Raw genomic sequence first — 12,147 nt, 5'->3', positions numbered from 1 at the left:
CAGGCGTACCACAAAAAAAAAAAAAAAAAAAAAAAAAAAAAACAAAATTTAAAAACTTTAGCTCTACTAATGATAAAATTAAAAAAATTTAAAAGACACTGGTGAAAAACTGGTGGAATTCAAATAAGGTCTGTATTTAATAGTATTGTGTCAATATTAATTTCCTGGTTTTAATAATTGTATTATAGCTTTGCAAGATTTTGACATCAGGGAAAGCTGGGTGAAGGGTTTCTGTGACATTCTGTACTACTTTTGCAACTTTTCTATAGCCTAAAGTTATTTCATAATAAAAACTTAAGAAAATGAAAAGACAAGTCACAGACTGGGAGAAAATATTTGCAAAATATGTATCTGACATAGGACCCATATTCATATAAAGAGAACTCTCAAAACTTAATATTAAGAAGACAAACAATCCATTTTTTAAAAATGGGCAAAAGATTTAAATAGATATTTCACCAAAGAAGATACACAGATGGCAAATAAGCACAAGAAAAGTTGCTCAATGAAAAGGGAACCTCTGTGCACTGTTGGTGGGATTGCAAATTGGTACAATCACTATGGAAAACAGTATGAAGGTTCCTCAAAAAATTAAACTACTATATGATTCAGTAATTCCACTTCTGGGAATTTACCTGAAGGAAATAAAAACAGTAATTAAAAAGCTATATGCACTCCAATGTTCACCGTAGCATTATCCACAATAGCCAAGATATGGGAGCAAGCTAACTGTCTACTGATAGATGAATGAATAAAGAAGATGTGGTGTACATATACGATGGAATATTACTCAGCCATAAAAAATGAAATCTTGTCTTTTGCTATAACGAATGGATCTAGAAGGTATTATGAGAAGTGAAATAAGTCAGACAAAAAAGACAAATATTGTATGATCTCACTTATATGTGGAATCTGAAAAACAAAATGAACAAACAAAATGAAAAGACTCAGATACAAAGAGTAAATGAGTGGGTGCCAGAAAGGAGGAAGCTGGGAATGGGGGGCAAAATAGGTGAAGGGGATTAAGAGGTACAAGCCTCCCTTTATAAAATAAATAAGCCACGGATAAGTACTACATAGCATAAGGAATAGGGTCAATAATAGTGCAATTAACTTTTTATGGGGACAGGTGGTTAGTAGACTTGGTGATCATTTCATAATGTATGCAAATGTCAAATCACTATGTAGTACACCTGAAACGTAATACTGTATATCAACTATATGCCAATTTAAAAAAAAGGAAAAAAAAAAGTTGCTCAACATCATTAGACATTAGGGAAATAGAAACTAAAACCCTATGAGATACCATTACATATCCACTAGGACTGCCAATAGGAAGTGTTGGTGAGGATGTGGAAGTGATGGAAATGAAAATTGTCACTCTGCAAAACAGTCTGGCAGTTTCTTATAAAGTTAAACATACACTTACCATATTACGCCACCATTCCACTCCTGGTAAATAAATGTATCCAAGTGAAATGGAAACATACATTCAAAGATTCTATGTGAATGTTTACAGCAGCTTTATTCCTAATTGCCAAAAGTGAGTCAATACAATCCAGATGTCCACCAACTGGTGAAGTGATAAACTAATTGTGGTATATTCATTAAATGGAATACTACTTAGCAATAACAATGAAGAAATACTGAACATGGATTAGTTTCAAAAGTTTTAACTAATTGAAATAAGCCAGACCCAAAATGATACATATTGTATAATTCCATTAAATGAAATTCTAGAAGAGGCAAAACTATAGTGAGAGAAAGGAGATCAGTGGTTGCCAGGAACTGGAGGGAAGAGAGTGATTGCAAAGGACTAGGGAGAACCTTTGGGGACGATGAAAATGTTCTATACCAGGAGTCAGTGAACATTCTCTGTAAAGGAACAGAGAGCTAATTCTACAGGCTTTGCAGGGTGATAGAGCCTCTGTCACAACTAGTCAACTCTGCCTTTTAGTGTAAAAGACACCATAGACAATGTGTAAAAGAATGAATGTGACTGTGTTTATTTATGAACGACGGAATTTCAATTTTATGTAATGTTCACATGTTACAAAATATTATTCTTCTGATTTTTTTCAACCATTTAAAAATATAAATAGCACTCTTAGTTCAGGAGCTGTACAAAAACAGGTGGCAGGATGACTTGGCCTGCAAGCTGTAGTTAGCCCATCCTTCTTTTACAGCATGACTGTAGTGGTGATCATAAAAATGTATATATTTTTCAAAAATTTCAACTGTACACTTAAAATTAGTTCATTTTATTATATTTAAGTTACACCTCAATAAAGCTGACAAAAAAGAAAAAAAATTGTAGTTACCATCTTCTCTGTGTAGCTTCTTCAAATTTGAAAACAAGAGAAGATCATAAACTTTTGTTATATTAAGATCAGCATCTAATCACAAAAATATATTAGGAATAACAGGTAAAATGAAACAACACAGATATTACATTCAAATACAGTTAATAAAAATGGCATTCTGAATTTGCTAGGTATATAGAGTCTGTGGTTGGTATCTTACTACACCAAACACAAACCCATGGGTATATAATGTATTCATTTTTGCTACAGATTTACACTAACTAGAAGTGAAGCTGAGAAGGGTTTAAATTGGGTACAGAAAGTTAACATTTGCACGTTTTTACCTTTGGCTGAAAGGATTTTATTATAGTGAACAGCCATGTGATTCTTGACCAGTTGGAGGGTACTTAGTCTGAGAGAGGAGGAGTCAGTGCAAAAAGCTAAAAATTAAAAATATTTAATCATTATATATTTAAAATTAATATAAAAGTCATCATGAGATAAACAAGTTACTGATTATTAAGCTCCTTTTTATAAAATGTTCTAAAAGTTCAACCATGGAGATACTGACATTATATCTGTGATGCTGAATATGTCCCAGCTGTCACCTTGCACTGATAACTGATGAGCTATTCACTAAATTGGGTTCAAATCTTTCTAGGAATAAGTTTTACAAGCCTGTGAGTTTTGGGAAGAGATTGAGAAATATAATCTACCATTACATTTACAAAACTATTTCTTATTGACAGCTCTCAATCTCATAACTAAAAATGTTTAGCTGCTTGCCTGATGATAAAATAATGTTACCGTTGTTAACACTTGAATACATGGAGTCTGGGAAATCAAACAAATCTCAAACTCCAAAACTCTAGGCAAAGATTCTATTCTGAGATGCAAACTTCTAATTTTATATCTGAAAACAAGACCTACAAATCAGTTTACTGCATTCTTTTTGAAGTATTAGGACTATCTTAAGACAAGTATAATTACAAAGAAATTGGATGACGTTAAACTTCTTGACCTCATCTAAACTGTTAAATGTTAGAATTAAGCATGTATATATGAGTATAAATGTATAAAATGTAAATGTAGGCATAACTTTTTAAATATTAAAAAGTTTTTGAGAAGTCATACATGCATGTGGTTAAAAATTATAGCTAAAATGGCATGGAGACATTGAAAAATAAGTGAATTTCCTGCCCTGACCCCTAGTCTCCTCTCCCAGAAGTATACTCTGCTACTTTTTTAATGTATCCTTCCAAGGAAATTCTATGCATAATAAAAGTATATACAATAATGATAATCTTGACACTAATACTACAGCTACTACTAAAAACATTTATTGAATAGGTACCATACATATATTGCTCTAAGCTCTTTACCTGTAAAAACTCATTTAGTCATTATTATCACCATTTAATAGACGTGGAAACTGAGGCAGAGAGATGTGAGTAAGGTCTTCAAGGTCACACAGCTGATAAAGGATGCAGTTTAGATGTGAACCAAGGTAATCTCATACTTACAATCACTATTCCTATACCAGCTCTGCACATATATTCTTTAAAAAAAAAAAGTTAGTATATGACGTATTGTTCTTCATCCTGCTTTTCTATATATGTATCTTCTAAAACTAGTTCAAAATTTTTATTTAAAAATTGATTTTCAAAGTTTATGATTCTGGCTCTATGTGTATATATGCTTTATTACAAAGAAATAAATGAGGTAACGGAAAATGATTCTTCTTTCACATTTGGAGGATCAGTATAAAGGATTTTTCATGTAAATAAGGAAAGAAAGACTTTCAATTAGTATTTTGCCTAAAAACCCAGGCTTAAACATTTTAAGCTATAATTATAAAAATACTTAAATGTACATTAAAATTTACTTTAAAGGCTTTAAAATGTGAGAACATCTACAGAATACAGATTCCACTTTCATAGGATCTAGAAGTCCAATTGCATAAAGAGGCCCAGTTGGATAAGTGTTTGCTCCTGATACAAAATGCATTTTTTAAGGGCTCTTTTCCTCTGCACAGCTTTTCCTTTTCAGTGCTGTGTCTTTAACAATCTGCTAATCACCAGTTTAACAAGGAAGGCATGCCTTCAGCCAGGGTAGTCGGCCAGCAAAGAGAAGAGCTGGGCTGGAGCTGCAGCAGGGAGCACAATTAGCAAGGTCCACATCCAGGGCATGATGGGCTCCTAAATTTTCTAATCTCAAGAATTCCTATAATATGTAATTATAATTGATAATATGAAGTTCAAATATTGATTAAATGAAGTATTTTTTCATCATGTTATATAATTTACAAATAAAGGAAACACACTTGTCAATCTTTTAACAATCTTTTACCATTTTAAGTAACTCACTTACCATTACTTTTGGTGCTCAAGTGTCCTTTAAATAGGCAGGGTGGACCATATCTGGGAAGGACAGAGGTTGCTCTGACTTTTAACAAAAAAACATGAATTAGGATAAATGAAACACAACTTTCACAAAGACACTACTGAACACATAAAAAATAATAAATTTATCTTACCAAAATTGTTTAAAATTTTATTCAATGATATATCACACAAAAATTCGGCGGCCATAGATAAAAGGCTTTCTCTTTTAAGAAAATAAGTAATTTTCAAAACAGTTGTGCCTTGAGGCTTAAGTTTCACTGGATAAAATGATAAACACATTAATTATGTTGTTTGATATATACTGACTTTATTCAGTAAATCACTGACCTACTGGTTTTTAAATGATTTTGAGATAGAACACAACTAGATTTTCAGTTGATACATATGATTAACTATTTCACTTAATCATAGGCTGGTCTGTCCTTAAAAATAATTTTAAGTAATCCTCTCACAAACTAATTTGGTAAATTATAAATTATACAGTATAATATTATTATATATATGTATATAAAAATGTCAGAATCAGAACTTAATGATTAAAGATGTCTTAAGGTTCATCTAGTCCAACCCACTTACCCTTTTGCTTGGATTCTATCTAAACATCTTATATTCATAAATTTATTTATTTATTCATTTAGTCATTCATTCATTCATTTATTCATGGCTGTGTTGAGTCTTCGTTGCTGCCCGTGGGCTTTCTCTAGTGGCGGCGAGCGGGGGCTACTCTTTGTTGCGGTGTGTGGGCTTCTCACTGCGGTGGCTTCTCTTGTTGCGGAGCACAGACTCTAGGCACCCGCGCTTCAGTAGTTGTGGCACGTGGGCTCAGCAGTTGTGGCTCGTGGGCTCTAGAGCGCAGGCTCAGTAGTTGTAGCCCACGGGGTTAGCTGCTCTGCAGCATGTGGGATCTTCCCCAACCAGGGCTCGAACCCGTGTCCCCTGCACTGGCAGGTGGATTCTTAACCACTGAGCCACCAGGGAAGTCCCTAAACATCTTATATTTAAAAGCACCTCTAGTGATGGAAAACTCGCTATGTCCCCTAAAGTCAGTGTCTCATGTTTCAGACCAGATAGGCTGTCAGAAAACTAGATATATACTTTATCACAAAATAACTTCTCTCCCAAAAAAGTGATTGTGTTTTGAGGGGTAACCTCCAAGATAGGAAGGCTGAGTTACAGAGTTTAATGGAATTTAACATGCAAAATATAATGTATCCCAAGACATGTTTTAAGTGGGTAAAATGGCCAGTCTGCTATCAGGTGGGCTTTTATAAGCTATAAAGGTGTGGGGAAGACACAAAGTCTGGAAGAAATATGATGTTTGAAAATAGAAAAAGAGGTATCAAGATAGTAGAACGAAAATCCAGGATCAGAGAACAAAGCCTGCCAGAACAGACTAAAACAAAAAACAATCTGAGATCAGAAGACCCAAGAAGCTCCTTCTACATCATAGGCCAGAGATCAAGAAGGAAAAAAATTAACTTATTTAGGACAAGAGAAGTCAAGGTGATACCACTTGGCCTGGTAATGAAGACAGTCATGAAATTAGCATAGTTTTTGCCCAGAGAGAGAGACTAAACATAAAAAGAGCAAACTAGCCAAAAAACTCTCAAGCAAACCTTATTTCTCCAGAGGGAAAAAAGTGTTGACTTTTTGCCTGCCCAGAATCCAATGCCCCTTTATCTAGAAATAGGACCTCAACCTGCTTGGGGAAACCACTCCTCCCCTCTCTTAGCCCAGCTGGTTCAAGTGGAGCCCACTGTTTAGAGGTGGGCATATCACCCCAAACTGGCCAGCAATGTTGACTGAATCAGGAATGACTATGTGACCCAAGTCCAGCCAATGAGACATAATCATGGGACTTTTACTGGAACTCTTAGGAAATTCCTAGAACATAAATAAGCCTGGCACTACTGGTGGCCATCTTGCACAACACAATGGGAACCTGTCTGAGAACGAAGCCTACACAGAGGAAAGTGTAACCAAGACCAAATGAGATTCCTGGTAACATCTTCTGAGTATCGGGATCTAACCATGTTTGAAGCTCTACCCTCCCTAGCCTATTCGTACATGAACTCAAAAAATCCTATTTTAGCTTAAGCCAGCTTGAGTTGGGCTTCTTCACTTGTAGTCAAATGCTAACTTACTGAATACTGCTAACTGTGCCTGGCACTGTTCTAAGCACTTTGTAGAAACAAATTCACTTAATCCTTACAACAATCCTATGAGAGGTACTATCATTATCCCCACTTTATAGACGAAGCACTAAGAGGTAAAGCATGTAATTTCCCCAAGATTACACAACTACTATGTGACAGATTTCGGGTCTGAACCCAGGCACTCTGGCTTCTGAGTCAACCATTACACTATCTTGATCAATATAAATTGCTTAGGACTCAAACCATGCTCCAAGCTACTATATCAAATGAAACAGGCTAAGAAGTTTATTCCCTGTATGCAGTTTATTCCCTCCAAATTCCTTTCTAATGTATGTGTGTTTCCCTTCAGTTCACAGAAAAAGAAAAAGCAGGTATATCTAGAGAAGTTAGAGAGCACAATGTCAGAGAGAATAAATGACAAAAGATAAATTATAACGTTAGATGTCTTAATTTTTTTTTTTTTTAAAGGAAGGAACAATTGGCGTTTTGGCGAGCCCACTGGATTTGGAGCAAGATACGGGTGGGTCTGCATTATGGTTCTGTCGATTACTAGCTGCGTGGCTTATTTATTTATTTATTTATTTGTTTATGGCTGTGTTGGGTCTTCGTTTCTGTGCGTGGGCTTTCTCTAGTTGCGGCGAGCGGGGGCCACTCTTCATCGCGGTGCGCGGGCCTCTCACTGTCGCGGCCTCTCTTGTTGCGGAGCACAGGCTCCAGACGCGCAGGCTCAGTAGTGGTGGCACGTGGGCCTAGCTGCTCCACGGCATGTGGGATCCTCCCAGACCAGGGCTCGAACCCGTGTCCCCTGCATTGGCAGGCGGATTCTCAACCACTGCGCCACCAGGGAAGCCCCTAGATGTCTTAATATTTTGTGCTCTTGAAAGCATCAAAGGTAACCTCTTAATGAAATCAAAGAAATTTAGAAAGTGCAATACTTTCAGTTAAAATTAAGTATTTTAGCTCTGGCTAAAATTACTTATCGTTTCCTATTAACAATTATGGTATAGGAGAACTGACTACCCTAGATCTCTGTTGAATATTACATTTTGTTTAAAAACTCAAAATAAAAAACAATGTTTGATACTATATATTATATAATGTCCTAAAAATGAAGCTAATTAAATTGGGTAAGTTATAAAAATAGAAACCTTTTTACATTTTGACATGAGCCTGACTTTAAAAATAATTTAATAAATACTGACACTAAGTCTTACTAAGTCTATTATATTCTAAATTTTACATATATTCTTTCCCATGCTCCCACTTCTACCATGGGATAGCTAAGTAAAACAATGGCTCTAGGGTTTCACATTCATCACACCTGGCCTGTTGTGCCACTTACTGTGACCTTGGCAAGTTACTTATGATCTTTTAGTTTCTTCACTGTGAAATGAGAATACCTATGTACAAGTTCTGTGGATTAAAAAACGTTAACTTGGGAATAGTTTCTGGTACACAGCATGAGTAATGTTAGCCTATGTGGTAAAACTTCTGAAAACCATTAACAGCACTTTCATTTGCTTTTTCTGGAACTTAGGTGGCAAGGTGTCAGAGTATACAGTTTGGTGATCAATGAATAGTTATCTCCTACATTTAGAACAGCACTTATTTTGATCAATGATTACATAATAGAGGCGCACTTGTATTCAAAGCAAGACTTGTTGCAAGGAACCATCTAGCAGCTTGGTTTAAAGATACAGTTTAAGATAGATAAGAACACTGAATTGGGAGAAGAGGTCTGAAGATTGACTTATCTGCCTCGCTCAGAAAGTGTGAAGATGCAGATTATTTGGACTGGGCTGACTCCTAGAGATTTAAAGTTATATGGCTCCAATTGTTCCACAGGGATGTCCATTTTAACCCAGAGTATTCAGTCAAGAGCAGGTATACATAGTGACTATGGATTAGTCCTTTGCTCCTAAAACTGTAGCCAGCAACGCTACATCATTTGGAAGCTTATTAAAAATGCAAAATCTCAGCACCCCCCATCAGACTTATTGAATCATAACCAGCATTTTAACAAGATTCCTAGGTGATTCCTATTCGCCCTAAAGTTAGAGAATCCCTGGGTTACTCAATGGTGTTTTTTTTTTGGCGGGGGGGCGGGGACGGGGTTACCGTATGACGGATTTTGTATTTACTGAGTACAATGTGCCAGGAGCTTTGTATGTATTATCTGCATTTAATTCTCAAGATTAAATGGGTGTTTTTACCCATTTAATGTAAAAAAAAAATCCATGGGTGTTTTTACCACCACCCATGGTTCGAGATGAGGAAACTGAGGCTCACCCCTCGGGAGTGCAGCGGGGCTTAATTTTGGGCCCAGGGAGGTCTGACTCCAAAGACCACATTTGGTTTCTCTGCCTCCAACCCCGAATTCTGACCAAGAAGTGGACCTATGAACCCCGCAAGCAGGGCTTCATCCCGGGCGAGAGGCCTGGGCAGCTCGGGGCAACACTCGGGTCAACACCGGCGACTAAGCAGGGGTCGGGGAGCGCCCAGCGCGCGGCCTCGACCCGCGCGGCCCCTTACCCGGACCCCAGACCCGAGGGTCGGAGAGCGGGTCGACGCGAGATGGCGGTCGCCCGCGACAGCTGCCCTTTACCTCTCCGGCTGCCATCCATGCTTAGATCCTCTTGCAGCCGCCGTGGGGACACGCTGGGTCCCCTTTAGTCCTTCCTGGGGCCGGGCCAGCCCCCGCAGCAGACGGTTGGCGAGAAAGTGCCCGAGAGCGGCGGCAGGAGATGTAGACTGACGCAAAGCAGGCTGCTAAGTGCGGGTTCCAAGGCGCCGGGATTATGACGTCACGGCGCAGGGACGTGCGCTCCCGCGGCCCCGCAGCCCCGCCCCCGGGGGTACCCGGAGAGGGCGGGCGCGCCGCAGAGGATGCGAGAGTGGACGGACTGGGCGGGGAAAGATCCCCAAGCGCCAGTCTGTTGCTCTGGATCTCTGCCAGTAGTCCACAGAGCGGCTGCTTATCAGGAGTCGAGCTACCAGCACCTGGCAGGCCTCATCCCTGCGGGAAGAGCGGGAAGAGATGGTAGTCTCATCTGGCATCCATGTCCCTTGGGTCCCGGAAGGAAGTCAAACGCAATTGTTGGTTGAGGTCTGGGTAACATTTAACCAGTTCCAAATAATTAAATTTCCAAGCAGTACGTGAACATTTGTATTAGTGAAAATCCTGGGGATGAAAAACATCTACATATTTATATCTTAATTCTTAACCCCAATAATCAGTTTGCATTTCCTTTCTGCTTACTGAGCTTCCTCACTCCTCTTCCACCACCCGCCTCCGCCTTTTTTATCTTAAGGCACCAATGTGTTTTCCTTTATGATGGAAGAGAGTTGCAACATGAACAAGGCATTGATTTATCCGTGACTTTGAACAATTTGTTTAATTTTGAAGCAGTTACTTTTGAATCCTTGGAAATAAGAACAGAATGGGGCGTGGAGCATGGTAATGTGTCGCTTCTCAGCAGCAGCTCTATTGACATTTTGGGCTGGATTCATAATTCTTTGTTGGGGGGGGCGTGGCTGTCCCGTGCACTGTAGGATGTTTAGCAGCATCCCTGGCCTCTATGCACTGCATGGCAGTAGCAACCCACCCACTCCACCCCTGGTTGTGACAAAAAATGTCTCCAGCTGTTGCCAGAGTTCCCCTGAGAGGCAAAATCGCGCGCACGCACGCACGCATACACACACACACACACACACACACACACACACACACGCCCCCAACCTCTGCTGTAATGGAAAAAGTACTGGCTTTGGAGTCAGATATGTGGAACTTAATTGTGAGTTTTTTTGGCCACAGTTAGTTCCTAAATTTCTTGAATTAGTTTCCAAACCTCTCGAAGCCTCAAGCCCCTCTTTTCTAAGATGTAAGAGATGCTACTAACTTTGTAGTTGTAAGGATTAACACATACAGTGCCTGGCAAAATGAGATGTTCAGAAAATAAAAGTTTTCTCTCTTCTAAGACTTTTGTCTCGGAAGAACTTGGGTATCAGGAAATTCAGGCATAAGGGAGTAAGTCAGGAACACTATGAAAAGGAAAGGGGAATAAGCCAGAAATTCATCTGAACTCCTGATTCTCCAAGACTCTAGGGAAAGGAGAAAATTAGATTCAAAATATGAGAAATGTGGAAGTGTGTGTGATGGTTCTGTGGCCCCCAACAGCAGAAGTCATTTAGAAGGGTGCAAGGGGTAGAGAGTCAGGTATTACCCAGAGAACAAAAACACTCTTGCCTACCTACTCATTAATGCTTGAAATCCCTGTCTAAAAACATGAAACCTTTTATTCTACTACTAGCATCTGGAAAATATCTTGCATATAATAGCCTCCAGTAAGCATTTGTTAGATTGAATTAGAACCAAAACATAAAGGACAAACGCCCCTGGGAGAAGCAACACAGTGACTTGACTCACACAAAGGTGATGCCAGCTTCTCTTGTGAAAGTAGATTTTGGGTATCAAAAGTAAATTTTAGTTTCAGATAGGAAAGGGGCTCCACGATTAAGCGAGGACAGCAAAGTGGGAGAGGGTTCTGAAGACTATATTGCTGCTATCCAACTTCAACTGAAGCCATCCTCATTTCATTATTTTTCTTTTAAGTATTTTATTCCAATTCTTTCAAGAAGTGGACAATAGGGTCTTTTTCTCTCCAATTTTAGCAGAGAACATATTATCATAAGTGCAGTTTAACTTGTCCTTGGCCTTCACTCTATGTGTATAAAGAAGAGAGAGAAGATCCTTTCTGGTTGCTGTTCCCAGGAGATAACCCACGATCATATAGGCAGATGCATGCAGCTAATATAGGCTTATTGTAGATTTAGCCTCCAGGAACACGCTTCCACTGGGGAATCACCACCAGCTGCAATAGTCTTGGAGAGTAGACATTCCTGAAGACCTTTTGTTGAGTATTTAAACATGAATTTCTCATTGTTAAGAAATTATTCCAATGGTACATTTTTGTTATTGATATCTGGAGGCTTGTATATCTGTATTTTAGAAGGAAAACAATATCCTACCTTAATGCATTGCTATGTTTACTTTTATTATTGAGTTTCTTTTTGTCTTAGCTTGTCAGCTCAAAACTAAGACTTGTGCTCAGTTGCAATAACTATTCATAGCCTATTTTTCTATTTATCTCTTTAATTCCCTTTATTAGGCAGGTGGCTTTTATTCTTCTACTCTTATTTAATGGTTTAATCAAGCCTATTTTTTTTTTTTTTTTTTTTTTTTTTTTTGCGGTACGCAGGCCTCTCACTGTTGTGGCCTCTCCC

At 38.4% G+C, this 12,147-nt stretch overlaps 1 protein-coding gene across 7 annotated transcripts in view; it reads right to left on the bottom strand.

Annotated features, from left to right (window-relative positions):
- The window catches only part of SPATA7 (spermatogenesis associated 7), a 37,132-nt gene extending 27,486 nt beyond the window's left edge, over positions 1-9,646 (bottom strand). For 4 of the 7 annotated variants that reach the window (XR_008618721.1, XM_007105683.4, XM_055088666.1 and 1 more), the window contains exons 1-3: positions 9,470-9,646; positions 4,674-4,748; positions 2,648-2,743 (exon numbers count right to left, since the gene is read on the bottom strand). Coding sequence is in view for 5 of the 7 variants with exons in the window: in XM_007105683.4 (XP_007105745.1) it covers positions 2,648-2,743; positions 4,674-4,748; positions 9,470-9,488 (190 nt within the window). In the remaining 2 variants the exon portion in view is untranslated. Of the gene's footprint in view, positions 1-2,321; positions 2,341-2,647; positions 2,744-4,673; positions 4,749-9,469 lie in introns of those variants that run through there. The other 3 variants (XM_007105685.4, XM_007105686.4, XM_007105687.4) reach the window with 3 other exon arrangements.
- Positions 9,647-12,147: the final 2,501 nt, after the last annotated feature.

This window comes from Physeter macrocephalus, chromosome 11, assembly GCF_002837175.3.
Source record: "Physeter macrocephalus isolate SW-GA chromosome 11, ASM283717v5, whole genome shotgun sequence".
Taxonomy (NCBI): Eukaryota; Metazoa; Chordata; class Mammalia; order Artiodactyla; family Physeteridae; genus Physeter; species Physeter macrocephalus.
The sequence above is the reverse complement of the archived record's forward strand: the minus strand, read 5'-3'. Positions and strand labels throughout refer to the sequence as shown.